This window comes from Cicer arietinum, chromosome 1, assembly GCF_000331145.2.
Source record: "Cicer arietinum cultivar CDC Frontier isolate Library 1 chromosome 1, Cicar.CDCFrontier_v2.0, whole genome shotgun sequence".
Lineage (NCBI taxonomy): Eukaryota > Viridiplantae > Streptophyta > Magnoliopsida > Fabales > Fabaceae > Cicer > Cicer arietinum.
Genome location: NC_021160.2, coordinates 33,682,315 through 33,709,064, shown reverse-complemented (window position 1 = coordinate 33,709,064; position 26,750 = coordinate 33,682,315). Strand labels below are relative to the sequence as shown.

General features: G+C 29.7%; 2 protein-coding genes across 2 annotated transcripts; both read left to right on the top strand.

Annotated features, from left to right (window-relative positions):
• Positions 1–6,740: 6,740 nt before the first annotated feature.
• On the top strand, positions 6,741–7,175 carry LOC101490108 (uncharacterized). Its single transcript, XM_073363721.1, has one exon. It carries the CDS (start codon positions 6,741–6,743, stop codon positions 7,173–7,175), a length of 435 nt encoding a protein of 144 aa, XP_073219822.1.
• Positions 7,176–21,791: 14,616 nt separating this feature from the next.
• Positions 21,792–23,848, top strand: LOC101489136 (tetraspanin-11-like). Its single transcript, XM_004488318.4, has 2 exons — positions 21,792–22,250; positions 23,281–23,848. Exons 1-2 carry the CDS (start codon positions 21,792–21,794, stop codon positions 23,608–23,610), a joined length of 789 nt encoding a protein of 262 aa, XP_004488375.1. The 3' UTR covers positions 23,611–23,848.
• The last annotated feature ends 2,902 nt before the right edge of the window (positions 23,849–26,750 follow it).

Here is a 26,750-nt window from a genome sequence, read left to right as displayed (position 1 = left end):
CTTAAAAGTAATACAAAAGATTATTTGTGGTTGATAAACACTTTAAAAAGTTTTATCGTGAAAGCACATCAAAATGAATCTTTTATATATATATATATATATATATATATATATATATATATATATATATATATATGATTGATCAAATTATACCAATATTACGCCATTAGATAATGTTTTAACCATCATTTACAAACTTTTCAAAATCCATCTCAATACCGATAGTTTTACATGGATGGTTTACAAACTTTACAAAATCTATTGTTATAAACCATTCATGTAAAATTTAACAAAAATATAAATTTTTTTAATATCTTATTAAGATATATCAAAATTAACATGTTATGTGTTGTTATAAAACGTCGTTAATTTTTATGAGTTTAAATCATTTATCAAATGATTTTAGATTTATGATATTTTTTACCTGAATGATCTATATGATATAAGTTTTCAATCCAACAGTAAATTTTGTAAAATTCGTATAAGTTATAAAATGTTATTAAACGGTGTAACTTTGATATTACATTATATTAGTATAAAATTGTTTATCATACACATTAGAACTTATTTTCATATAGGTTATGTTGTTTTACTAAATTACAATTTTAAAATATAGCTAAGGAAAAAGAAATATATCACTTTCAAACTAAAATATAACTTTAAATACATCGATTTTTTTTATAAATACAAATACATTGAAATATACAATGATACAAAATCACTCTATTATATCTCTATTTGATTGTAGAACACGGTCAAAACTATCACATAAATTTTTAGGATGGGTCGTAGGGTTGTTCATGGTTGGATTTTTAAAAAAACCAAACTATATCCATTTTAAAACCAATATATGAATTTAGATTTATAACCAAATTCATTATTTGGTTTTAAACCGGTTATAAAACCAATTGTAAAATTGGTTATGGTTAAATAACCGGTTTATAATTAAGCAACCGGTTTTGAAAATTTTAAATTTAAAATCGATTTTTTTTTTTAAATCGGTTAAAATTTGATTATTTTTTTAAAAAATATTTATTCATAGTTTAAAAATCGGTTATTTAAAAAAATCAATTTTTTTAAAAAAATTCTCACCAAATTTTTCGAGAAAAAATTCGATTTAAAACTTTTTTGAGAAAAAAAAGTTTTTTTTTAATTTTTTTTCTGATATTTTTTTGAAAAAAAAAATTCAAATTTTTTTGAAGAAATATAATCTTAAAAATAACAAAATATTGGCAGTGGAATAAAAACAAATCCAAATATAAAACATAAGTGGTTATCCAACCGGTTTATAAATAAATCGGATTATAACCATATGATTTTAACCAGATATTTAAAATGGATTTTGATCCGATTTTAGATTTGGGCCTCATAATCGGATTTTTTGCACAACCCTAATAGGTTGTGTTCAAGCCTAGCGCAGATGACACAATACAAGCGAAATTAGTTTCCCTAAATATTTGTTTGATAAAATAAAGATGAAAATAAAATAGACTATATATTTTTCAACTAATAATGCTTCGATCCTTCCGATCCGATCGGTTCTAATTGCTTCGAATAAGAATTGTTTTTTATCTTGTTTTTCTTCAGAATATATTGATTGAGATATATTAAATATAATGTCGTCGATTTGTGTTAATCTCAACCATTAATTAAATAATTTTAAAATTATGTAAAATTTTACAAAAATAATTTATATGATATAAACTTTCAATCAAATGAGAGATTTTATAAGTTTTGTATTAGTTAAAATATTAATAAACTATGTAACATTGACGTAATATTATATTGGTGTCAAACTCTTTATCACATAGGTTAGAACTTCTCTCTACATTGGTTATGTCCTTTCACTAAATTATAATTTTAAGATATAGCTAAGGAAAAATAAATATATCACTTTCAAACAAAAATGAAATTTTAAATGTATTAATTTTTTTAAAATACAATTACATCGAAATATACAATGATACAAAATTACTCTAGTATATTTCTTTTTTATTTATATGATATATACTTTTAATCCAACTCTGAATTTTGTAAGGTTTGTATGACTTAAAACGTCGTGTAACAATGATGTAACATTACATTGATGTAAAATAATTTATCATATACATTAGAACTTTTGTTCATATAGGTGATTTCGTTTCACTTAATTACAATTTTAAGATTTAGGTACGGAGAAAGAAAAATATTATTGTCAAAACATGAATTTAATTTTAAATTCATCATTTTTTTTAAACACAAATACATTAAAATATACATCGATACAAAATCATCCTAATATATCTTTATTTTATTGTAGAGTATGGTCAAAGTATCACATAAATGTTTGACGGGATTGAATTCAAGTCTTACGAAGATGACACAATACCGTTGAAATTAGTCTCACCAAATACTAATTTGACCAAAATAAAGTGTATATATATATATATATATATATATATATATATATATATATATATATATATATATATAACTTATTTTACATCACGAATAAATAAATGAATAGATATTATAAATGAAATAATGAATTTATGTGTGAAAATTATAAATCTACATTTTTAAAAATTTAATTCTAATTAATGGTGATAGAGAATACTTTAGAAATTCAATATGAGAGAAATTAAAATAGATCCGTCTCACATTTCAACTTTTATAAAATCAAATAAGAAAAATAATCTTCTACCCCTTTTTTCACCATTCCATCCCTCTTTAAACGTAATTAAATTTTGCAGTCTTCAAAAGATTTCAACCATATTCTCTCGTACACTTTGTTCATATAAGGAATAAGCATTTAAAAAAGGAGAACCCTAAACTTTGCGTTAATTGGAGTTGGTAAGTATTTAATGATCAACTTCTCTCTCTTTTTTCAATTTTCTCTTCTCTCTACTTCTCAAAGAAAATAATATATAAGGCTGATGACAATAAGCCGATTAGACAACTAAGTAAAGTTTCATCTTAATTTTTCCGACCTACTTCTTTGATATCAAATTCTTCTTATTGTTAAACAACAGTTATATCATCTTCGACACTCAAAGGAACAAAAAACACCAACACAACCAATTTCACATAAGGGAAAAAGGTAATGTCAAATCTTTACTTATTCTATTTTACACAAAGGAAGAATTCAAATAAAATTATTGTGTCTCTATTTTCTAGATTCAATTGTAGTTATAGTTTTCTAAATTTTTATGAATCTCAATCATTAATCAAATTATTTTAGATTTGTGCAAAATTTTACAAGAATGATTTATATAATATAAACTTTTAATCGAATTCAAATAATGGATTTTGTAAGTCAAATTTTACGAGAGTAATTGTTGGTGATGTAATATTACATTGGTGTCAAATTGTTTATCACATACATTAGAACTTCTTTCCACATAGGTATGTCGTATCACTAAATTACAATGTTAAGATATAGCTCAGGAGAAAGAAATATATCACTATCAAAACAAGAGTTTAATTTCAAATACATCAATTTTTTAAAAAAAAATACAAATTCATTGAAATATACATCGATACAAAATTACTCTAATAATTCTTTATTTTATTGTATAACATGGTCAAACCATCACATAAATGTTTGAGGGGATTGTATTCAAGCATTATGAAGATGACGCCATAATTCTAAAATTAGTCTCACCAAATACTAATTTGATAAAAGAAATTATATAAAAATGAAATAGAGACTATATATATATATATATTTTACATCACAAATAAATAAATAAATAGATAGATATTACGGATGAAATAATCAATTTATGTGTGAAAATTATAAATCTACATTTTCAGAAATTTAATTTTAATTAATGATGACAGAGAATAATTTAAAAATTCAAAAGAAAATAAAATAAAAATCCGTTTCACATTTTACCTTTTATAAAATCAAATAAAAAAAACAATATTCTTTTACTTTTCTTCTTTCTTTCGTATTATTACACATGTCATTTTCTACTCTTTTTCTAACCATTCCATCCCTTTTCAACATAATTAAATTCTACGACTTTCAAAAGATTTCAACCATATTCTCTCATATACTTTTTCATATAACAAATTAGGTTCTAAAGAGCAGAACCTTAAACTTTGCGTTAATTGGAGTTGATAAATATTTAATGATCAACTTCTCTATTTTTTCCCACTTTTCTCTTCTCTCTACGTCTCAAGAAAATAGTATATAAGGTTGATGACAATGAACCAATTAGATAAATAAGTTACATCTTAATTTTTTCGACCTGCTCCTCTAAGATCAAATTCTTCTTATTGTTAATCAACAGTTATGTGATTTTGACACTCAAAGGAAGGAAAAGCACCAACACAATCAATTTCAGAAGGAAAACAGGTAAAGTAAAATCTTCACTTATTCTATTTTACACACAAGAAGAATTTGAATAAAATTATTGTGCCTATATTTTCTAGATTCAACTATATAATTATAATTTTCTAGATTAAATATGTTCTTGAAGCAAATGCACATTTGGCAATAGTTTTTTTTTAAACTCAAATATTGAAAACTTGAATGAATTTGTTCCCCAATTTTTTTTAAGTCTCTACTCTCAAATTTTCCACTTATCCCATTTCAATATTTATCTTAAGTCCAACAATGGGTGGTTGGATCCGTTGAATATGTGATTGGCTGTGGTAGATGATAAAATCAATGCATTCGTAAAAAGTTGAATAAGGTATACAAAGATGATTGTTTAGAGGTATGGCAGTTGGGCGATGATAGATTTTCCCTCCCTCGTCTCAACAATCGGCAATAAACCGACCTTGCTCTAGATCCCATCCTTGTCTCCGATGGAGATCAGATTCTCACACGTGCCCACTTTGCCATCAAGGTTTTGAATAGCGGTCGCAGTTGCATTCACAATAGTTGCGGTCGCCATGGTGTGAATTAACCGCAACATTGCACAAGTTTTATTAAAATTATTGACAAAATTACACATAAATCATTTAAATTTAACTCATTTTCTGCTTAAGTCTTTTAGTTTATTTTATTTCGATTTGATCATTTAAGTTACATAATTGAAATTTTTTGATCGTTTGAAACACTACCAATTGCTTCAACAATATGTTCTTTATACTAATCATTCATAAAATATTCCTCAAATTTTATAAATGTTTGTATTTCTTGATTTTTTCTACAATAATTTAAACACACGTATCACCTTAAGAACAATGTAATAAAGATCTATCTACATAATCAATGTGTTTAACTTCATTCACATGCAAGATAGCTTTTAACAGTCAACTTTGTCACAACCCGAAAACTAAATGTTGTGACTAGCGTACAAGCTATACTCCTATCTTGGCAATCCTATCAACTAACTTAACAATTAAATAATTAAATAGTTCTCAATAACAATTTTGAAAAGATATATGTATAATTTTTCTTGAAATTTCGACATAGTATCCTCTGTAACTTCAACGTTTCTAAATTTATAAAATTCCTATTTAAACTTTTAACTTAGTCATATTTTAAAGAGTATAATTCAAATATTTAATACATTTCCTAAAAAGACTTTCTAGACTCAAAATAGCTGCAAATTATATCACAACTCAAGAGAGTTTACAAAGGACCCTCGGTCAAAAAGGTCTACCAAAAAATGATTTAAGGGGTAAGTCACAAAGACTTAGTGAGGAGACAACAAACACCACCAACTAAAAAGGAATCACAAAAAGACACGAATAATTGTTTTACAATAATATGAGAAATATGATATAACAATACTATCTAAAATATAGATAATTCTCAAGTAAAGAATACACGTGATAAAATTATTAAACTTATCATTTAACCGTTAAGGTAGAAATATTTAAAATGAAATTCATATAGAAATGAAATCAAAATGAGCAACTTCAATAATATCATAAAAAAATTAAACAAGTAAAAACATAACTTTTTGGAAACCAAAAGACACCTACATCTCATTGATATTCCTCTTCTCCTAAAGGTTTTGAAGCAGTTGTCGGACACGCTAAACTCAACCAAAAATTTCAAATATCAGTCATATTTGAGCAAATAATTAAGGATTGCCTTTGATGAAACCCTTCAGCTCAAAACTTGTCATATGCTCTAGTAGAACACAACATTTGAGGAGAGTAGAGTAGTAGACACACACTAGCTCATGAGGGATCAAATGATGGGGTGTGTCAAGAAGTCACGGTTGATATGAAATTCAATTTAGTATAATTTCAAATACTATCATAAATGAGGCATGACCAATAAATTTCAAACGAGTTAAAATTTTCAAAATTAGTTCCTATCTAGTGCATGGTTTATTTTTTCACATTTAATTTGGGTTCTTACTTTAATTTTTTTTTTTTGGTCAAAATATCATTACTATTTTACTGCTTCCATTTTAAAATATTCTATCCACATCAAATGCATTAAGAGTCTCACATTCAATGAAATACAATTTAAATATAAATTTGTAAGCAGAAGCAAACTTCATATCAGACTTATCAGACCACTTGAATAACAACACTTCATATATGTCTCCACACTAGATGTGATATGTTTAAGTTAATTTATGAGTGTGAATATGAAGCCTTCCAGAAAATTCTTTTTGAACCCTAACCATAAAATTCTCACGAAATCTTCAAAACTTAAAAAAAGAATCACAAATGGAGAAGTTCTACACAAACGTTTTATCGTTAAACCTATATTGAAATAAATTCAGCTAACAAAAGATTTACTTGTTTTTGTTTCTTATCACAGTTCAAGCATTGCTTCAATAATGGAGCCACAACGTGTCTCAGGAGACGAGACAACTGATGGTAACTTAGTTTTTACTTTTCGTTGGAATGCTATCCGACGCGTTTATGAAATGTATCAACATCGGAGAGATGACAACCAATCTCAGATCAGTGAGGAGTGGGACCTGCGCATTTATTCCCACGATGGAAACTACATTTTCCGCGAAAACAACAACAACAACAACAATCAGAGCAAGTTATTTGGAAGAGAAAATATCACAAGAATTAAGATTGAAGAAGGAGCGCCATATTTTGAGAAAGACTTGATATGTTCCATATGTCTTGACGAGCTTCCAGTTGGATCAGAAGTGATTCAATTGCCTGTCCCCTGTTGTCATGTTTATCATGAAGAGTGCATTATGAGGTGGTTGGATATGTCTAACATTTGCCCCTTGTGTCGTAGGCCAGTCTCGTAAAGTTTCCTCCATTCATCTCTAAACTTCCTATTCCATAAAACTATAGACTTAATTTTATGTATGCGCCCAAATTATTCTTGTGAACTTGGCTTATGTAAATATTGTCAGTATGTATGATTTGATTTTTTCTTCCCTTTTATATTTTGTTGATGATAGTTGTTATTTTTATATTTTTACTATATATATTTGGTTTTGTATTTGCTTCTTCTATTTTTTTTTTTTTTGAGTTACAAAATTTTTTATTGTCATTTAGTAGTGATTAATTTCCGTCGGATAACCTATGAAACATAAAAGGTGAATTATCTCCACCCAATTGAATTTCTCTATACCTAAGGGTTAGGGATCAAACCCTAACCACTTGGTTAAGGGTCCCAAGCACTTTACAACTTGGACCAATTCATTGGTGGTTATTTCTGCTTATTAATTGAGCAGATTGTTACCTTTGGTATGTGAATTATAAGTTTTATGGCATGAATATGAGAAAGTAAAGCAATATTTGCTTTATTTTATAACAGCCTAACCAATTACTTGCTATTATATACATTATGTGATATGAAATATCAAAGCGGTAACTTCTATAAATTTGACTTAGAGTGAAGAATCAAATTGGTTGTTCACATTTTGGACGTAAACCATTTTAATATTTGAAAAAAAAGAATTATTGAGTTTTTTTTGCTGAAGTGTCATATACCACGGATGAAATGTCACTTATATCTATGCTATAATGTTACAAGTTGATGAAATGTAAACATTTTTGGTCAAATAAGCCCCTGACAATATTGTTTTTTAATTTCAAAACTAAATATTACATGTATAGCATAAAGTAAATATTTACACGTCACTAACTTTTAATACTGTGGCATAGAAAACAGACACCTCATTATTGTTACATGACACTCATACACACAAAAGTTAATTAATTTTTAATCGAATTTAAAGATGGACTAATATATTTCCTTTATGCAATTGTCAAAGATTAATTTAAATATTATTTTTTTGAATAAATAAAATGGCCCTAATCCAAAAATGTCAGTGATCCAATTTGTGTCTTTATTCTCAATTTTATTTTTTTATGAACTCACCGAAAAAACCTTATAAAAACACTTTAAAAAGGAAAATGATCTTGAAAATTAGATTTAGGCCGACATAACTCATTACGCTTATAATCCACTGGTTCACAACACAAGTTACTGGTGATACTCAGTTTTTCATTGCCAGAAATTAAAGTTATACTAATTGACTGATATCTAAAGTTAGACAACCGTTAAATAGTTTACCAGTGGATGATTTGAAAGCGACATGCAATTGCAGCTTCATAATTGATATATCAATGTATGTTTCAAGTTTGTACTCTATGTATTTATTGAAATGTCTGAGAATTGACTGATTTTGTCAAAACAATATTTTAGTAAGGGGCTTATGGAGGTTATGACCAAATTCATTATTCTCTCAAATTTAAATATGATTTGTCAATACGTGGTTAAATAAGTCATATCAGAGATCACATATTGTCAATATGAGCGAATATCACTAAATATTTTTTTACATAGATGGCTAGAATTGAAGAATATGATCGTACATTATTCTTGACCATAAATGAAGTTTATTTTTCTGTAAAAAAATAAAGTATCTATTACTTTAATCTTGCATATTTCATCAATATTTTGTCTAATAAAATAATCAATATAACAATAATTAATATATTTGTTGGGATAAATTGGCTTGAAAATGCAATATATCTAGATCAATTAACCTTAACAAACATGGTACCCATTCCAAATAAGGACAATTCTAAGTCTATGAAGGATTTTCATTTTATATCTCTTTGCAATTTCACTTGCAAAATTATTTCAAAAGTACTTGTCAATCTTATTAAACCTCTTTTATCCATTTGTATATCTCAAGAACAACTTGCTTAAGTGGAATTCTTTATCATATGAAATGTAAATCTAATGGAAAATTGGGAGAACTGGCCCTTAAAATTGATATTAGTAAGACATAAGATAGAGTGAACTAGAAGTATGTTACATGTATGTTTGAGATAGAGTGATCCTCTATCACCATATCTATTTATCATTTGTGTGGAAGGGTTATATACACTATTGAGACATTCGAAGGCAAGGGGTGATTCCTCACACATCTATTATTTGTTGACGACTAATTTTTATTTTGCAGGGTTGATGAATGTGAATGTGCTACTTTGCAAAATATATTGAAAAATTATGAAGAAACTATTGGACAAACCATCTACTTGCAAAAATATGAAATCTTCTTTAGAAAAAACTCACCTACAAACACGAAAGAAGCATTAAAGGTCCTATTCTAGATCATATAGGGTATAGGAAACCGTAAATACCTTGGATTATCATAAATGGTGGGATGAAAGAATAAGTCTTTTTTTAGCTACCTAAGGGATTGCGTTAGGAGAAAAATTTGAAGCTAGATAGGTAAACACTTATTTAAAGCTAGTAGAGAAGTCCTAGTAAAATCAAAGACCCAATCAATACCAACTTATTGCATGTGTGTCATCCTCTTCCCCACATCTCTTACGGAGGAGATCCAAAAAATGATAAATTTGTTTTGGCAGGGTACAAATAGAGGAATTGATAGAGGAATAAACTAGTTTAGTTGGGATCATTTAGCTATGTGCAAAGAGTATAGAGGAATGGGTTTGCTTCACCATTATGGTTTAAATTTGGCTATGGTAGAAAAGTAGGGTTGGATGCTTGTAACCAACCAAGATGTGATACTAAAAAAGGATTTTCAAAGCTAGATATTATTTGAAGGGAGATTTTAAGGGAGCTGTCTAGGTTAAAACCCAAGTTTTGTCCAAGTTTTGTTTGGCATAAGATTCACACTTTAAAGGTAATAGTTAGTGGAGGCATGAGTAGTGACGAAACAAGGGATTAATCTTCAGGGAGACCATAATCAAAACTCTAATATTTATATAAAAGTAATAGTCATTTTAGTTTTTAAAATTTGTGAAGTGCGATCACCGTAGTCTTGAGCGTATCTAAATTAAACACATCATCAAACTCTCTTTTGTTAGTAATTTTATTGACCAAATTGATTGATAAAAGACATTTGAAGACAACTAACAAATGAAAGTTGTATTTGAAAATCAAATTTACTAACAAAATACACATTTAACTTCATTTTTATATAAAAATTGCTTAATAATTGACTATTTATAAATCAAAAGAACTTATGAAACTTAGAGGACTGTGAAACCTTTTGGTCCTCCTCTCCCTCCGCCCCTAGGCGTGAGATGACACATGGAACGAGGTAAAGATCATAATATGGCAAAAGCCTTTGCTTAGATTAATAACAAATTTTTCTATGATAAACACGATCATATATGGAATGGACTATTTCACGGTTGCTGACGTACAAGATACCAAACAAGAAACAACTAGACGTAGTTATGTTCCTATTGAATTGGACTTAGTTATATTCCTACTTGTGAAAGTTCAACAACCGATCCAACACTATGTTCCCTCCTAGATCAAAGTAATCAATAGGAAGGAAGTTTCATCTGGAGATTTTGCGAAATAAATCTTAATAAAATACGAACAATATCAATCTGAAGAATTTACAAACTCAATCTTAACAAAATATAAATAGTATCAAACAGAAGAATTTACAAACTCAATCTTAGCAAAATACAAACAATATAATCTGAAGAATTTACAAACTCAATCTGAATAAAATACGAATATAATCAATCTAGAAGAACTGCTCAAATTTGATTCAAAAATAAATAATTTGCTAATGAACATATTATCGAAAAACATCTTGTTCAAAATTATTTTTGAATAAGGTAATTGTTGACCAATCTAGGGATGAAGATACAATTCAGAATTAAACAAGGACTAAGTTGACGCCCTAATTATATTTATAAATATATACTCAAGGTTGAAGAAGAAGAAGAAGAAGAAGAAGAAGAAGAAGAAGAAGAAGAAGAAGAAGAAGAAGAAGAAGAAGAAGAAGAAGAAGAAGAAGAAGAAGAAGAAGAAGAAGAAGAAGAAGAAGAAGAAGAAGAAGAAGAAGAAGAAGAAGAAGAAGAAGAAGAAGAAGAAGAAGAAGAAGAAGAAGAAGAAGAAGAAGAAGAAGAAGAAGAAGAAGAAGAAGAAGAAGAAGAAGAAGAAGAAGAAGAAGAAGAAGAAGAAGAAGAAGAAGAAGAAGAAGAAGAAGAAGAAGAAGAAGAAGAAGAAGAAGAAGAAGAAGAAGAAGAAGAAGAAGAAGAAGAAGAAGAAGAAGAAGAAGAAGAAGAAGAAGAAGAAGAAGAAGAAGAAGAAGAAGAAGAAGAAGAAGAAGAAGAAGAAGAAGAAGAAGAAGAAGAAGAAGAAGAAGAAGAAGAAGAAGAAGAAGAAGAAGAAGAAGAAGAAGAAGAAGAAGATCATCGAAAAATAAGAAAATAGTAGAAGAACTTAAGCTCAAAATTTCAAAGAGAGAAACACTTATTCAAATGAGAAATATTTTCTAAGTAGTTTTCTTAGAGTGTGATAATCATTGTTATAATCAGCTTGTTAGGAACAACTACTCAAGTTTCAAACTTTTGTATACAAATCCGATAGCGGTGGTAGTGTTCTTTCAACAATCTCGTGTTATCATATTGTGTGGAGAAGACTTGGCTGGTAGAGTCAAGGTGTGTGTGTTCCTCAAAAGTATGAGGTTGTTAGGCTGTTTGAGAAGACTAGTTTGGAAGGTAAAGTGATTTGCAATTCAAGTTGTTGAATTAATGAATTAAATATTTCTGAGTGAAGGAACTGAATGTATCTAAGTTAGTGGCGAACATAGATAAATTACTTGTGTCACCTTATTCATGCACTCCTTAGTTTTGTTATTTCTTCAGTTCCAAGTAAATCATGAAGTTCAAACATGTTTAATCAAATAATGAAAAAAATATCATCTTAGTCAAACACAATTCAACCCCCCTTCTCGTGTCTGCACCTTCAATTGGCATCAAAACTTGGTCTCAATGTTGAGCACTTTATAGTGTTTGAGGAAAAATCTAAGGGTGCAACATGTTTGGATTCAATGAAGAAGCTATTGGAGGAAACATCATAAACCACCTTTGTTTGATGGAGAACATTTTGAGTACTAGAAGGACATGTTTAGAAGTTTCTTTTTTTCACAAGAACCTGAACTTTGAGACTTGGTATAAGATGGTTATACTACTCCAAGAAATACTGATGGTATTGAGATTCCTAGAAAATAGATGGATGTTGATTAGACGAAGAAATACAAGATGCATAATAAGTCCAGAATAGTCATGATAAATGCAATCACATTCAAGGAGTTTGAAAAGTGCACCAACAAGGAGAAAATAAACATTATTTATGATAGTCTGAATTTAACCTATGAAGTAAGCAAGCAAGTTCAAAGATGGAAGGAGATGAAGACATTAAAACAATATTTTCTAGATTTCAAACCCTGTTCTCAAGATTAAAGATACTTGAGAAGAGTTATACTATTGTTGATCATGTGATGAAGATACTAAGAAGTCTGGCAAGAAAGTGGAGACCTAAGATCACTTTCATTTAGAAAGCAAAGGATTTGAATACTCTTAAGCTGGAAGAATTAATAATCTCTCTCTAATCACATGAAATTGAACTTGCAGATGATGAGCCCAAGAAGAAACAACCAACCTTGGCTTTGAAATACAAGCAGAAGAAACTTCTGAAGGCAACAATAGAAAGTAAGAGGATGATGATTCAGAGGATAAGAATAGAGACTTAGAGGAAAAAGAACTAGCTTTCATATCTAGAAAAATTCAAAAGATGTGGCACAACAAAAATAACAAATTTTCCTAAAGATATTCCAAGTAGTTTAGCAGAGGAAATGATGATAAATCTAACAAGAAAAGCATTATTATCTATGGATACTATGAACCTAGACATATCAAGTCAAAATCCTCTAAAGAAGAGTGATATCGTTTCAGCAAGTGTACTGAATCGTTGCAAGTAATAATAAAATGGTAGTACCGAGTGTCGAACTCAAGGATTGCGTTTTACTATCGAATTATATTTAATTACTAAATTGAACAAAAAGTTTCTGAATTGATTGAAATAATAATTAAAATTAACAGTTAAAAAATTGACCTTTTATAATAAGAAAAATGTCAGGGATGAGTTTCACTTCGAATCCAACCTTGATGTCTATATTGATCCTAGTTACTGAATTCTTTTATTGAATTATTATCGAATTCTCTTTATTATTCTTGCCCTAATGTCTTAGTGAGAGAACCTTTAATTCCAAAGTAACCCCAAATTCCTTAGTAGATTTAAGATTATAATTAAGCATTACCGGATATAAATTCTCTTGTAAACTATGACTTTGCATCTAATTTAATTGGTTTCATGACCTGCATCTATGTCTAGACTACAAATTCATGAATTTCTCATCTCAAGCATTCGTAAAGTCCACTTCCGTTTCAAAATACAAATCGTAGAACATTTTAATATTGATCAAGCAATAAAACGCATTAAGCACATAGATGAAAAAAATAATTCAATAAACTCATTCATATAACTAAAAATAAATTCATAAAAATAAGGGTTTCATCTTGTTACACTCATCCCTAACAAATAGTGTTTACTTACTCATGACAGAGATAGAGAAGATAGAGATTAGAGAAGAATTACAAGAATGATTCATGAATGATCCTTGATAAAACTGCTCCAATCTTGTTAGAAACGGTCGTCTTTGAGTTTCTCTGCTAGGGCACAAGTCTCCCAACTCCCCAATAGTCAAAAAGATCCCTAAAACAGTGAAAAATTGTGTTTTTATTAATGCTGATGTGCGTCGCGCGTCCCAGGTGCAGGAAACGCGCTCCAGGCGCGCCTGGACAGTGTCACTGGTTCGGAAATGCACCCCAGGCGCAGAAAACGCGCTTCAGGCGCGCCTGGACAATGCTGAATGGTTGGAAATGCGCCTCAGGCGCGGCTGGCGCATTTCAAGCGCACATCATCTGTTGTATGACTTATATTGCATTTTACTCCTCTTTCGCGTCTGAATTTGATTCCGGTGTCTTCATGAAAGTCGTAGCTATGGAGCTTTCTTTCATATGCACGTGGTTTGATTTAAATTGGACATCTACAACTCTAGATTTGGCTGCAATACTCTACATAGATCATGTTGATTTCTCACCAAAATTCAGCACTGCACTAAAACAAAACGCAATGTAAAATTACGAAAAATTCCTATTTAATCAATGAAATAAAAACACAATACATTTTATTAACTCAAAGAACAAAAATCAACAAAGTATATCAAATAAATCCTTAATTAACTAATGATTGAAGTTAAATAAAACTGAAACATTGGGAAAATATGCATATGATGAAGAGTCATCAAAGAGTTTCAGACCCAAGAAGAATAGTTTGAGGGCTACATGGGATGATTCTAATGAATCATCTGATGATGAAGAGCAAGAAGCTTTGGTTGTGATGGCTCATACCAACTCTACCTCTGAATCCAACATAGATTCTGACTTAGGAAGTGAATCAACAGATGAACAAATTGAGGTATTTTCTGACATAACTCGATCTGATTTAATTATTTTACACATGGCTTCTTGAACAAGAATCACAAGTTGTCTTTGAAACTGAAAACACTTAGAAAGAAAAAAAAAACAAACCTAACTGAAGAAATTAATGTTTTAAAGAATCAAAGTGTTGAAGTTAAAACAAAAAAAGTAACTCTGAAAATTGATATTGCTAAAGTTAAGGCTAAAAATCTAACTCTGAAAAGTAATCATAATTCAACATCAATTGAAAATACCATATGTAACTCTGATAAGCATGGAGAAGTATTTCAAGAATATCATGGTAATGGTAAGCAAGTATGCTTGTATGATTTATGGAGTTAATAAAAATGGTTAAAGAGGTATAGGATTTGAAGAAACTGTAATTGAACCTAAACATATTCCCTTTTATATCTTGTGTACTGTTTGCTCTAAGAAAGATCGCTCTATATTATCATGTTCCATGTTAAATACAAGGAAAGACAAGAAACCTTTCAAGGCTAACAAACTAGGACCCAACCAAATTTGGGTACTAAAGAACAAAATTGACTATGTTGCAGATGTCCTTAGCAATCAAGTTAAAACACCCACCATGATACCTGAAAAATGGATGCTCGTGACACAAAACAAGAGATAAGTCTATGTTCCAGGAACTAACATTGAGCAAAGGAGGCACATTGACTTTTGGAGGAAAGCGAAAAGGTCAGATCATTGGTCAAGGTACAATTGATAATGGTGCTTCCTATTTTATTAAAGATGTCTTGTTTGTTAAAGGTCTTTAAGTATAATTTATTAACTATTAGTCAGTAAAGTGATAATAATTATGATATTATATTTAATTAAAAACATGCAAGACAATTAGTCAAAATGATGGACCTGTATTCTTGATAGGTCATAGACAAAACATCATTTATAAGATAAATCAGTATAGTATAGAGAAATAAGAGGTTAAGTGTCTTATGTTTGTAAATAAAGAGAAGCTAATTTGACACAAAAGATTAGGTCATGCAAACTTTAGATTAATTTCAAAACTGAATAAACTTCAACTAGTCAGAGGTCTACCTAAGCTTAGTTATAAAGCATAAATTATGTATGAAGCTTGTCAAAAGGGAAAAAAACAAAGAACTCATTTATCCCTAAGAACTCAATCTCTACCACAAAGCCCCTTGAGCTCTTACATATAGATCTCTTTGTGCCAGTGAAAAACAACATCTCTAAGTGGAAAGAAATATGGCTTTGTTTTAGTAGATAATTATAATAGATGGACAATGGTAAAATTCTTAAGAAGTAAGAATGAATTCCACAAAGTGTTTATCTCCTTTTGCAAACAAGTAATGAATGAAAATGGTCTTAAGATTATAAAAATTAGAAGTGATCATGGAGGAGAATTTGAAAACAAGTTATTTGAATTTTTGTGTGATGACAATGGAATCTCTCGCAACTTCCCCTCTCCTAAAATATCCCAACAAAATAGAGGTGTAGAAAAAAAACAGATCAACTTTATGTTTGATAATGTGGGGAGAAAAAAAATACTTAGACTTAGGGGGAGTTTAAAAGGGAGAGATTCTTCGAACCAAGTTGTTTTTAAACTTGAAAATTTGATGTTAACAAAAGTATTTTATGAGAAAAATATATTTGACTTCATAGAGTATGAAAGAAGATTCATATTTTTGAAGACCATAGAAAATAAGATTTTATTCATATTTATAATTGAAGAAAATCTTTGACCAAGTTGAAAAGAATATATGAATTATTTACAAGAATATTTTATCAACATTTATCACAAGAAGATATGAATTATTTACAAGAAGATTTTATCAACATTTATATACAAGAAGATATGAATTATATACAAGAAGATATGATCAAGAATTGTTTACAAGAAGATACATTTATTATTTGCAAAGATATGATTCAGATTTTGACAAATGACAAAATACTGAATTGGACATAGTCATATTACTATTTGTGAAAGGTCAAGAAAAGTCCCAATACTATGTTCCGCCCAAATCAAAAGCAATCTTAATAAAATACGACCAATATCAATATGAAGATTTACAAACTCAATTTGAACAAACTATGTACAATATCAATATGGAGAATTTATAAACTCAATTTGAACAAAACAGAAATGTAATCAATCTGAAGAATTTAAAAACTTAAGATGAACATAATACGAACAAAATCAATCTAGAAGAACTACTCAGAATGGATTCAAAAATAAAGAATTGGCTAAAAAAACATATTGTTCATAATTATGTTTGAATAAGATCGTTGTTAACCAAGCAAGGAATGTAGATACAATTCATAATTAAACAAGGTCTAAATTGAAGCCATAATTATATCTATAAATAGATAATCAAGGCTAAAGAAGAAGGTCATCAAAAAATCAGAGACGAGTAGAAGAACTCAAACTTAAAAATTGAAATTCATCTTAGAGTTCAAAGAGATAAACACTTGTTCAAATGAGAAATATTTTCTAGGAGTTCTTCTTAGAGTGTGATCGTCATTGATATAACCAGCTTGTTAGAAGCAATTACTCAAGTTCCAAACCGTTGTATTCAAACATGATACTGGTGTTAGTGTGTCTTCAACAATATGGGATTGTTCGATTGTGTGGAGAAGGCTTGACAGATCTTTTGTATTTCAAGTTGTTGAATTAGTAGATTAAATCATTTTGAGTGAAGGGACTGGATGTAACCAAGTTAGTGGTGAACAATGATAAACTACCTGTGCCACTTTATTCTTTCACTCCTTAGTTTTGTTATTGTTTCTACTCCAAGTAAATCATCAAGTCCGAACTAGTTTAATCAAATAATGAAAAAGTTATCAACTTAGTCAAACAAAATTCAACCCCCTTTCTTGTGTTTGCACCTTCAACAATGCTTGGGTTTAATGCATCTATTAGTCGTCAAACCAATGCATCTGTTAAGTTACATATGGTTACAAACATTTTCAAGAGTTGTTTTCTCTCACCAATTGGTATGAGTTTCTCAATAAATAGAGACACTTTAGAGGCAAAAAAGAGAAAACAAATTTTACGTTACATGAGTCAAAATTCTGTCAAAAATATTTATGAGTCATTTCTTATTTTCTCTAATGCACGAGAGTAAATGAATGAACTTTATTATGTAAACTATCATTGATCAATATGCTTGATGTAAATGTGCAATTCACTTCAAACATTCCAAAAGTATTCTGAAGGAGATATCAGGTTATCCCATTCTACTATGTTGTATCTTATGTTGGATTAAATTTTATTTGTGCAACCTTCATCATCATTAATTTTATCTTTTTCTTGTTCAAGATTTGCAGCATACCTCCAACAAAAGATACAACATAAATTGTATGCTAGCCACCATATTTTTATTTGTGATGTGGATTTGGGTTGATTCCACAAGAGATGAAAGATCTACCAACTGATTTGTTCATATAAAGTAACATATGAAAATGGAAAATAAACAAAAGATGAATTAGGTTGAGAAGATGAAGAAGGTACCACAATCAATGATAATTGATAAGCCAATATGAAATCGCCACAATGGTAAGGAAGCCATTGATAAGATTCAAGCAAATTCTAATCCAAAAACTCAAAGAGGAGACACGTCTCACTCACAATTCTCATTAGAGAAATTATAATCCATTTCAAACTTGTCTAAATGAGGTTACAAATGCATATTTATAGTAAAATCATCGTTAAACCTAAATGGGTTATAAGTGACATCACTATCTAGGCCCATATTAGGCTTATATCATCTTTTTCTAAAATAAATTAATTGTAAGGAAACAAAGTATCTTTACTTACATATAGCATCAACTAAATTTATATTAAAACTATTACAATTCTAAATTAAAGCAAACTGAAAATTATTATAAATTAAATTAAAATTAATAAAGTTCATCCTAATTTATTAAAATATCGATCATATTCATGATCTTGAAGTCCTTATCAATCTGATTCCAACTTGTATTGAAACTCTTACTATGAACATACGTGTTTTTCTTTGTAAAACAAAATATATGCAACGACAAAGTAAAATCTTGTATACTATATCAATTAATTATAATTGTTGAATTATTAAAAAATATTCAATGTTAATCACATCTACATTAAAAGTCATACAAAAGATGATTTGTAGTAAGTGAACACTTTAAAAGTTTCATAGTGAAAGCACATCCAAATTTATATATGTACATATATAGCTACAAGTAAGGAATGATATGCGATTGAAAGAGAAAATGACATGTGATTGACACATGACTCACTTAAATAATCTTTTAATCTCAATCACACATTTTAACCTAACCGCTTCTTACTTGATGTAATCCTATATATATATATATATATATCTTCAAAAAAGTTTTTTTTTATACATTTTATTAAATTAATTATATCTCTTTTTTTTCTTTCTATTTATAGCAAGAAATTAAGTATTTCTTACGTACGTATGTATACACACACAAACACACACACACACAAATATATATATATATATATATATATATATTGAATCTTTTCAAATTCATCTGTATAAAATAAATTTAAATGAACATAAATTATTTCTTTTAAAAAATAATCTTAAATAGTTTCTTAAAATGGAAAATAAATAAATAAAGGTCTTCATCCAATACGAATCAATTAAAATTTACCACAGTACTACTCCTCTTTAGTAGTTTCAATTTAAAATTGATTATGACATGAAAAATTTGAGGACATTTGTTAAATTTTAAGGTAAAACTTATTGAGTTTTATAAAGATATATTATCAATGTAAAATAGTGTTATACCGAAATCTAGTGAGAATATATCATATTTGCCACATAATCTTACATCGTAACCGTATTTTAATTTTAAATGCACAATATTCATTTCTTGTTAAGTCTTTCCTGTAAAACTAGTTTGTATCAAGAATGTTAAAGTTTTATTGAAATAGTCTCACATTACTTAGTTTTGTAAGAGAAGAGCGAACATCTGGTATTAGAGCTTTTGGCTCAGTGAGGTATTAATTAAATTCCTAGTATACTACGTGGTTGAAGCATTGTCTGATCTTCTACATCATAAAATAATTTTTATATTGTAGAAATGTTATTATTAAGTGGTCCTTTGTGACTCGTATCTCTTCCTTGGGAACCTATCTGTGACACAGTTTATAAGTTTCATATTGATGCAATGTCACATTTTTTAAGTGTTGTAAAGTTTGATATAGATAGATTTGATGGGAAAATCAGTTACAACTTATGGAAAATACAAGTCAAATATGTGTTGATACAATCAGGATTACACATGGGGCTGAAAGGAGATATTTCGAAGATGGACACAGAGAAATGAGAGGAATTAGATTTAGGAGTTGCAAGTGCAATTCATTTGTGTATGGATAAGAATATTTGTGTGAATGCGCAAGACAAGTCGATAGCCAAAGAGTTTTGGGAGAAACTTGAAGGGCAATATCTAGCCAAAGACATGTCAAATTGGTTGTTGTTGAAGGATCAATTTCATAACCTACACATCGATGAAAATATAAAAGTATTTGATCATCTAAGTGTTCTCTATGGTATTGTCTCTAAAATAGAAGTCATTTAAGTACATATTAAAGATGAAGATAAATTGTTAAGACTTATATGGTTCCTTCATCCTTCTACGAGCATATCAATCCTCTTTTGATACATGAGAATGAAATTTGAGGTTTGAAGATGTGGCCAATAAAATTATTTCATAAGAAAGAAGATTGAAAAATAAGGATACCACTTCATAAAACACAATGTTGGTTGCTAGAGGTAGAACTTATGTGAAAAAAAATCATGAAATGACTATGAAATGTTGAAAATATGGATAGTTTAGGCATGTGAAGAATAATTGTCCTAGTGGAAAAATGTCACGGAATGGCTCTAAGTCGAATCTAGCAATGTGTCCCTCATGATGAGAGATGATGATCTTGTCTAAAAATGAAACGTGTATTCTCATATGATATTTTCGTGTTTCCATGGTAGAAGATGAATTGTTACTAGCAAATTAACATATGTGCATTGGTTGACATTGATGAAAAGTGTATTGTGAGATTATATCAATTATTGAATACCTTTTTGAGAAAATCGACATGGAAATGACACCATATTTTTCAGCATGATTTTTGACATAGAGAAAAAATTCTTGAAATAGTTTAGCTTCAAGTATACATTTTTTTTCCTCGGTGGAGTATGATAGTTATTTGAACTATGATCGTCGGTATTGTAGACAACAGAAACTAAAGATGTATGATTTTTAATTAAGGTTGATAACACAAAATTTATTGGTTTAGTACGTAGGTATACGTACACTCAATTGTTTTACTCATGAAGAATGTTAGCAACACACATCTTCTAACATATTCTATTAAATTGATTAAAATTTACACAGGTCTCACTAAAACATGTGGATCCCATATAAATTTAGTGGAATCTATATATATTTAAATTAATCAAAGTCAGCGTATTAGAAAATATATGTTAAATAAAATGTTGCAAATGTTATTTTTTTCACTAATATTCAATGGAAGATCACCATCATTGCGTGTCACACTACTAATGTTTTACAAACTTCACAAAAATTAGTTGCAAAAATTTAATCTAATTTATATAGTATGTTGGGATATCACGAGCAATCATGTGTATAACTTTAGAATGAGTTATACTATAAATCCAATATTACTTATAATAATTGATTGAGAGTACAAATTTTTTTACATTAATAATGCATGAAAATTAAATTTATATATATGATAATAGTCAATTTTTATTGAATGTGAATATAAAATTATTATTATTGTAACATCCTATAAATCCATTTTTATAAAAGATGATCAATAAATAAAGGTTAATTCTTGGTTACCATAAAATGGAACCGCAGATCAACTTGCCATATTCATGCACATCGATATCAACTGATCCGTTTTCTAAAACGACACACATGAGGCCACAATCCACACTACAAACCGTTACTTACCACTATACATAGCAGTTCTTCTTTTCTCCTTCACTACTCAACACGTCATTTTCTCCCAATCCCCTTACATAATTCATCACACCTCCAAATAATCAATCAACAACAACAAAATGTTCCGCATAAGCAACACATTGGTTGGTATCCTAAACATACTGACCTTGTTACTTTCCCTCGCCGGAATGTGCGGTTTCGCCTACATCCATTTCCGCCATACCGACTGCCTCAAAGTGCTGCAGTATCCTCTCCTCTTTGGTTCCGTCTTCATCTTCGTCGTCTCCGTCCTCGGAATAATCGGCTCGCTCTGCGGTATCAATGAGGCTCTCTATGCTTACCTTCTTGCGACTTTCTTTGTTATATTGGGTTTCATGTTCTTCACTGTTTTTGCATTGTTTGTTACCAACAAGGTAGTTGGTACGGAGGTTTCTGAAAATAAAGGGTTTCGGGTGAACAGAGTTGCGGATTTTTCGCTTTGGTTGCAACAATATGTTATTAATGAGAAAAATTGGGATGATATTAAGAGTTGTTTGGTTGGTGTTCGTTTGTGTCAACAAAACCTCTCCGCCACGCAGGTTAGTCTTACTTCGGTTGAATTCGTTAGTCAAATGGTCAAATATAAACAAATTGAAACCAGTTTGAATGATGAGAGTTTTAATGACTAAATTGAAACCAGTTATCATCCATTACTCTCAGGCGCGAGTGAACAAACAATCTAATATCGCAATACTTAACCGTCTGATTTTGACGGTTTTCTTTCTTTCTTTTTTTTTTATTGAAAAAACTATTTGTATTTTAGGAGGAGTATGAGTAAAAAAAAAAAAAAGGAGCAGTACATAATGTTGAACTCTTTTTTGACTGCACAAACTGTAGAAAAGTAACCATTGGGTGCAATTCTTTAGTAGAAAAACGTTGTAATTAGTACGGGTAGAACTAAGAGTATTTTTTTTTCTTTCTTTATTTTGTTAGTATTATTCTTCGTTTCAAGATCTTAGAGGTTGCTCTTACTGATTTTTCTTCTTCTAATTTTTTTTTGGTAATTAATTAGCTAGATTAATTGGCCGATTTTGGAAATCTGGGTTCTGATTTTTTACCTTTATCTATTTCATAGCGTGTATGAATTAATAATTTTGACATCAAATGGAAATAGTTACATAATTAATTGTGTGCTAGTTTGGAAATTATCCACGGTATCTTTCAGGAACAAGATAAAAAAATAAAATAAAATAAAATAATTTGATCGCAGTAATATAAACTTGAATTAAATGTCTGAAATTTTTTCAATAAAAAACATAAAAGATAAAAAGAGATGATATTTTTCATTTAGTTAATGGATATCCAACATTTAGTGATAAACTGGAACAAAATCATACTAGAATTGAATATTTTTAATTTGTAATTATAAACAAATGTGTATTCTAGCTTCTATATGTGCAAGAAAAACACTTTTGCAGCTATAGTGGAAATCTTGATATTACGGTCGGAGAAAAATGTGTCCGAAGTAGTGACAAGTGCACTTATGATACTGTTGTAGAGACTTTATAATGTAGATTGCCGTTGGTTTAAGTAATGGTAATTTTTTTGTTTTTGCATTTGTGGTAATAGTTTGGATGTTGTAAGCCACCTGAACAATGTGGATTCACATTGAAAAATTCAACATATTGGGAAGTGCCAAAAACAGGAGTAACAGTGAACGACACTGATTGCAGAACTTGGAACAATAAAGAAGACAATCTGTGTTACGATTGCAATTCATGCAAAGGAGAAGTGCTAGCCAACATAAGAAACCAATGGAAACATCTTTTTATATTCAATGTTTGTGTGCTTACACTCCTCACAATCATTTATGTCTTAGGTTGCTATGCCATTAGGAACAATCGAATAGAAGCGGCCAATTTGGAGTATCATCCATATGGAATGACCCATGCTATTTGAATTGAAGAATGAAGTTTGTTAAGCCTGTCTTATATGTTGATAGTTTTGAAAATATCTGATTTGGTACACAACCTTGTGGTTTTTGTATGAAAGTACATGTAATTCAATTAGTTTTTATCTCTGTTTTTATAGTGACCTTTAAATGCTTGGGTCTTCTTATCGGGGCAAACCATAGGCGCGTAGTACGTGGAAATTGGTGATTTATTCGTTCAAAAAGAAAATTGTCTTATAGAAAATTGATCCCTTATTTGCGTGGGAGGAGGGAATGGCACATGAATTGCAATTTGCTTTGGACGGTATAACACCAACGATTGGAGAGTGGGTTTGGACATATGTATGTAATGATTCATACAGAAGTAATGAATTATACATAGTTGAAATACTCTTATGTATTCTCGTTAATAATATTTTAATTAGCTTATAAAAAAAAATAGATCATGCCTAGATTAGAAAATATTTTTAATTTGTATATCAAAACAACATATAACCCTTTACACCTTTATAACTTAAAACAATGCATATACGCGCACAAGGTTGAAATTTAGTTATATGCAACAAGAGTAGAAGCAAAAAAAAGAGAACCAAAAACCTTTAAAAGAGAAATATCATGTTTAGTGTTATATAAAAGAAAGTATGGAGACATATTGTTCAATTTTGAAGAAGGTAAAAGATTTAATATGTAAACAAGCGGGGGAAGGATGACCAAGTCTATAATTCCTATCAAATTTTAAGGAAAAACAATAAATATAGTATTAACAACATGAATAACAGTGGTACCAATAGGGACATGGAAGCCGGAAGCACAATTTCATAATTTCATATAGTCCATTGCAAAGGGAAGCTTTACCAATCATCTGTTAGAAAACTACGCAAAGTTTCTAGTGGTCACATTAAAGTGAAAGTAAAAATGTCACTTCTAGAAGAGAAATTTACATCCAAGAATCTCTCAGAATTACATCCAAGAATCTCTCACTATCCAAAACCCAATTACATCCAAGAATGTCACTTCTAGAAATATTTCTAGCTCTCTTCAAATTCTCTCAATATTTGGATTCTCTTAAGGTTGGAATGAATTTCACTCTTCATCCATCACCTCTATTTATAGGTGATTTAGATCACTTGCTTCATCAACAAGTTTCTTAATGGCCAAGTTAATTAATGACTAAGCAAATTCCTTCATAGTTAAAAAAATTGTTTCTTGGCTAAGCAATCTTACTTGGTTACTAAGTTTACTTAGTTACTAAGTTTGCTTAGTAGCTAAGTCTTAACAATCTCCCACTTGAAGACTGATTTTAATCGGTCTTCACACCATGATCATTGAAGAAAATTGAAGGAAGTAGGAAACCATCAGATCTCTGTTACTCTAGCAAGCCAATTGAAGTTGAGCACCACTTCAAATTGTCGATGGTTACTACTTTTGTCAACATGTATGTTGGTTTCCTACTTCCTTCAATTTTGTTCAATGCCAACACCTCATCCTCAAGCAGAGATCTGATGAAGTGATAACGAAGATCAATGTGCTTTGTTCTTGAATGAAATCTTGAATTCTTTGTCATATGCATTACGCTCTAACTGTCACTATACAAAGCACTTTGCTCTTGGGTGAAACCCAACTCTGTTAATAACCCTTGAAGCCATATTATCTCTTTGTTAGCTTCTGTTACTGCTACGTACTCAGCCTCTATTGTGGATAATGCAATAATCTTTTGTATTCGCGACATCCAACTAACTGATGTAGTACCAATAGTGAATATATAACTAGTGGTACTTCCTATGTCTGGGGTGATTGTTTCTTGGTTAAGCGAAAGTGACTTGCCAAAGGTGTGCTAACCGGTTTGGCGTTACTCATGTTAAATTTTTGCAAAACACGATTGATGTACGCTTCCTGAGATAACTGCAAAGTTCTCTTTTGCTTATCTCTCGTGATTTGCATTCCAATTATCTTTTTTGCAGTACCCAAGTCCTTGATGTCAAATTCTTTTGACAACTGCATTTTCAAGTTTTTGATCTCGTCCATATCTGAACTTGCTACTAACATAACATCAACATAAAGTAGCAAAAAAATATAACTGGACTTATATATCTTGAAGAAGCATCAGTGGTCGGTGTAGCACTTCTAGAAATCTTCCTTGTGCTTAAAGCTTTCAAACTTCTTGTACCATTGTCTTGGAGCTTGTTTCAAACCACACAAGCTCTTCTTTAGTCTGCACACCTTACCCTCCTTCCCTTTTCTGGGAATCTTTCAGGTTGGTGCATGTATATCTCCTCATTTAAGTCTCCATGAAGAAACGCAGTTTTCACGTCCAACTGCTCAAGAAAGAGTTCTTCACTAGCAACAATACTTACTACTGACCTGATAGTATTGAGCTTCACAACTGGAACAAAAATCTCATTGTACTCAACTACTTCTTTTTGTTGGAATCATTTGACCACTAGTCGGACTTTGTATCTTTTCGAGTCATCATGATCCTCATTAACTCGATACACCCATTTGTTGTGAAGTGCCTTCTTTCCCATGGGTAAGTCAGCTAGTTCTCATGTTTGATTAGAGATTAAAGACTTCACCTCATCTTTCATGGCAAGCTCTCACTTGCTTGCATCTACTGTCTGACGTGCCTCTGCATAGCCTTCATGCTCTCCTTCATCTGTCAACAACATGTAGTCCATATACCTCCTATTAGGCATATGATTTTGAGAAGACCTTTTCAACGATGGAGCTGGAGTAGAATGCTCTAATGTATCAGATTCTTGTTCGCTGCTCGATTCAATTGAATTTATTAAGACCCCTAATTTTAAATCCTCAATTATACAATTTTAGGGTATTTTGCGTTGAATTTATTAGGCTTGTAGCCCAGTTTCTAGTATTTAGTGAGTTAAATGCCAAAAATATATTTTTGGAAATTGGATTAAAATTATTTGTCGAAGAATAATTTATTTACGTTACGAAAAATTTAATACCGGGCAGTTTTGTTAAAAATATCTCTGGTTGCCAAAAAATTTATCTATCAATTAAGTTGCGATGAGAGTAAATATTTTTATCAAAATAGTTTGAGGTGTGAGTGAAGTGATGTGGTGTAAGAGTATTTAGATATTTGTTGGATTAGTTTAATTTTATATATATATATATATATATATATATA

Bases quoted from the DNA above. Each gene is read 5' to 3' on its own strand.
- LOC101490108 (XM_073363721.1), top strand. From the start codon at position 6,741: ATGGAGCCACAACGTGTCTCAGGAGACGAGACAACTGATGGTAACTTA.
- LOC101489136 (XM_004488318.4), top strand. From the start codon at position 21,792: ATGTTCCGCATAAGCAACACATTGGTTGGTATCCTAAACATACTGACC. The intron at 22,251-23,280 runs GTTAGTCTTACT...TTGTGGTAATAG, and splicing joins AAAACCTCTCCGCCACGCAG to TTTGGATGTTGTAAGCCACC.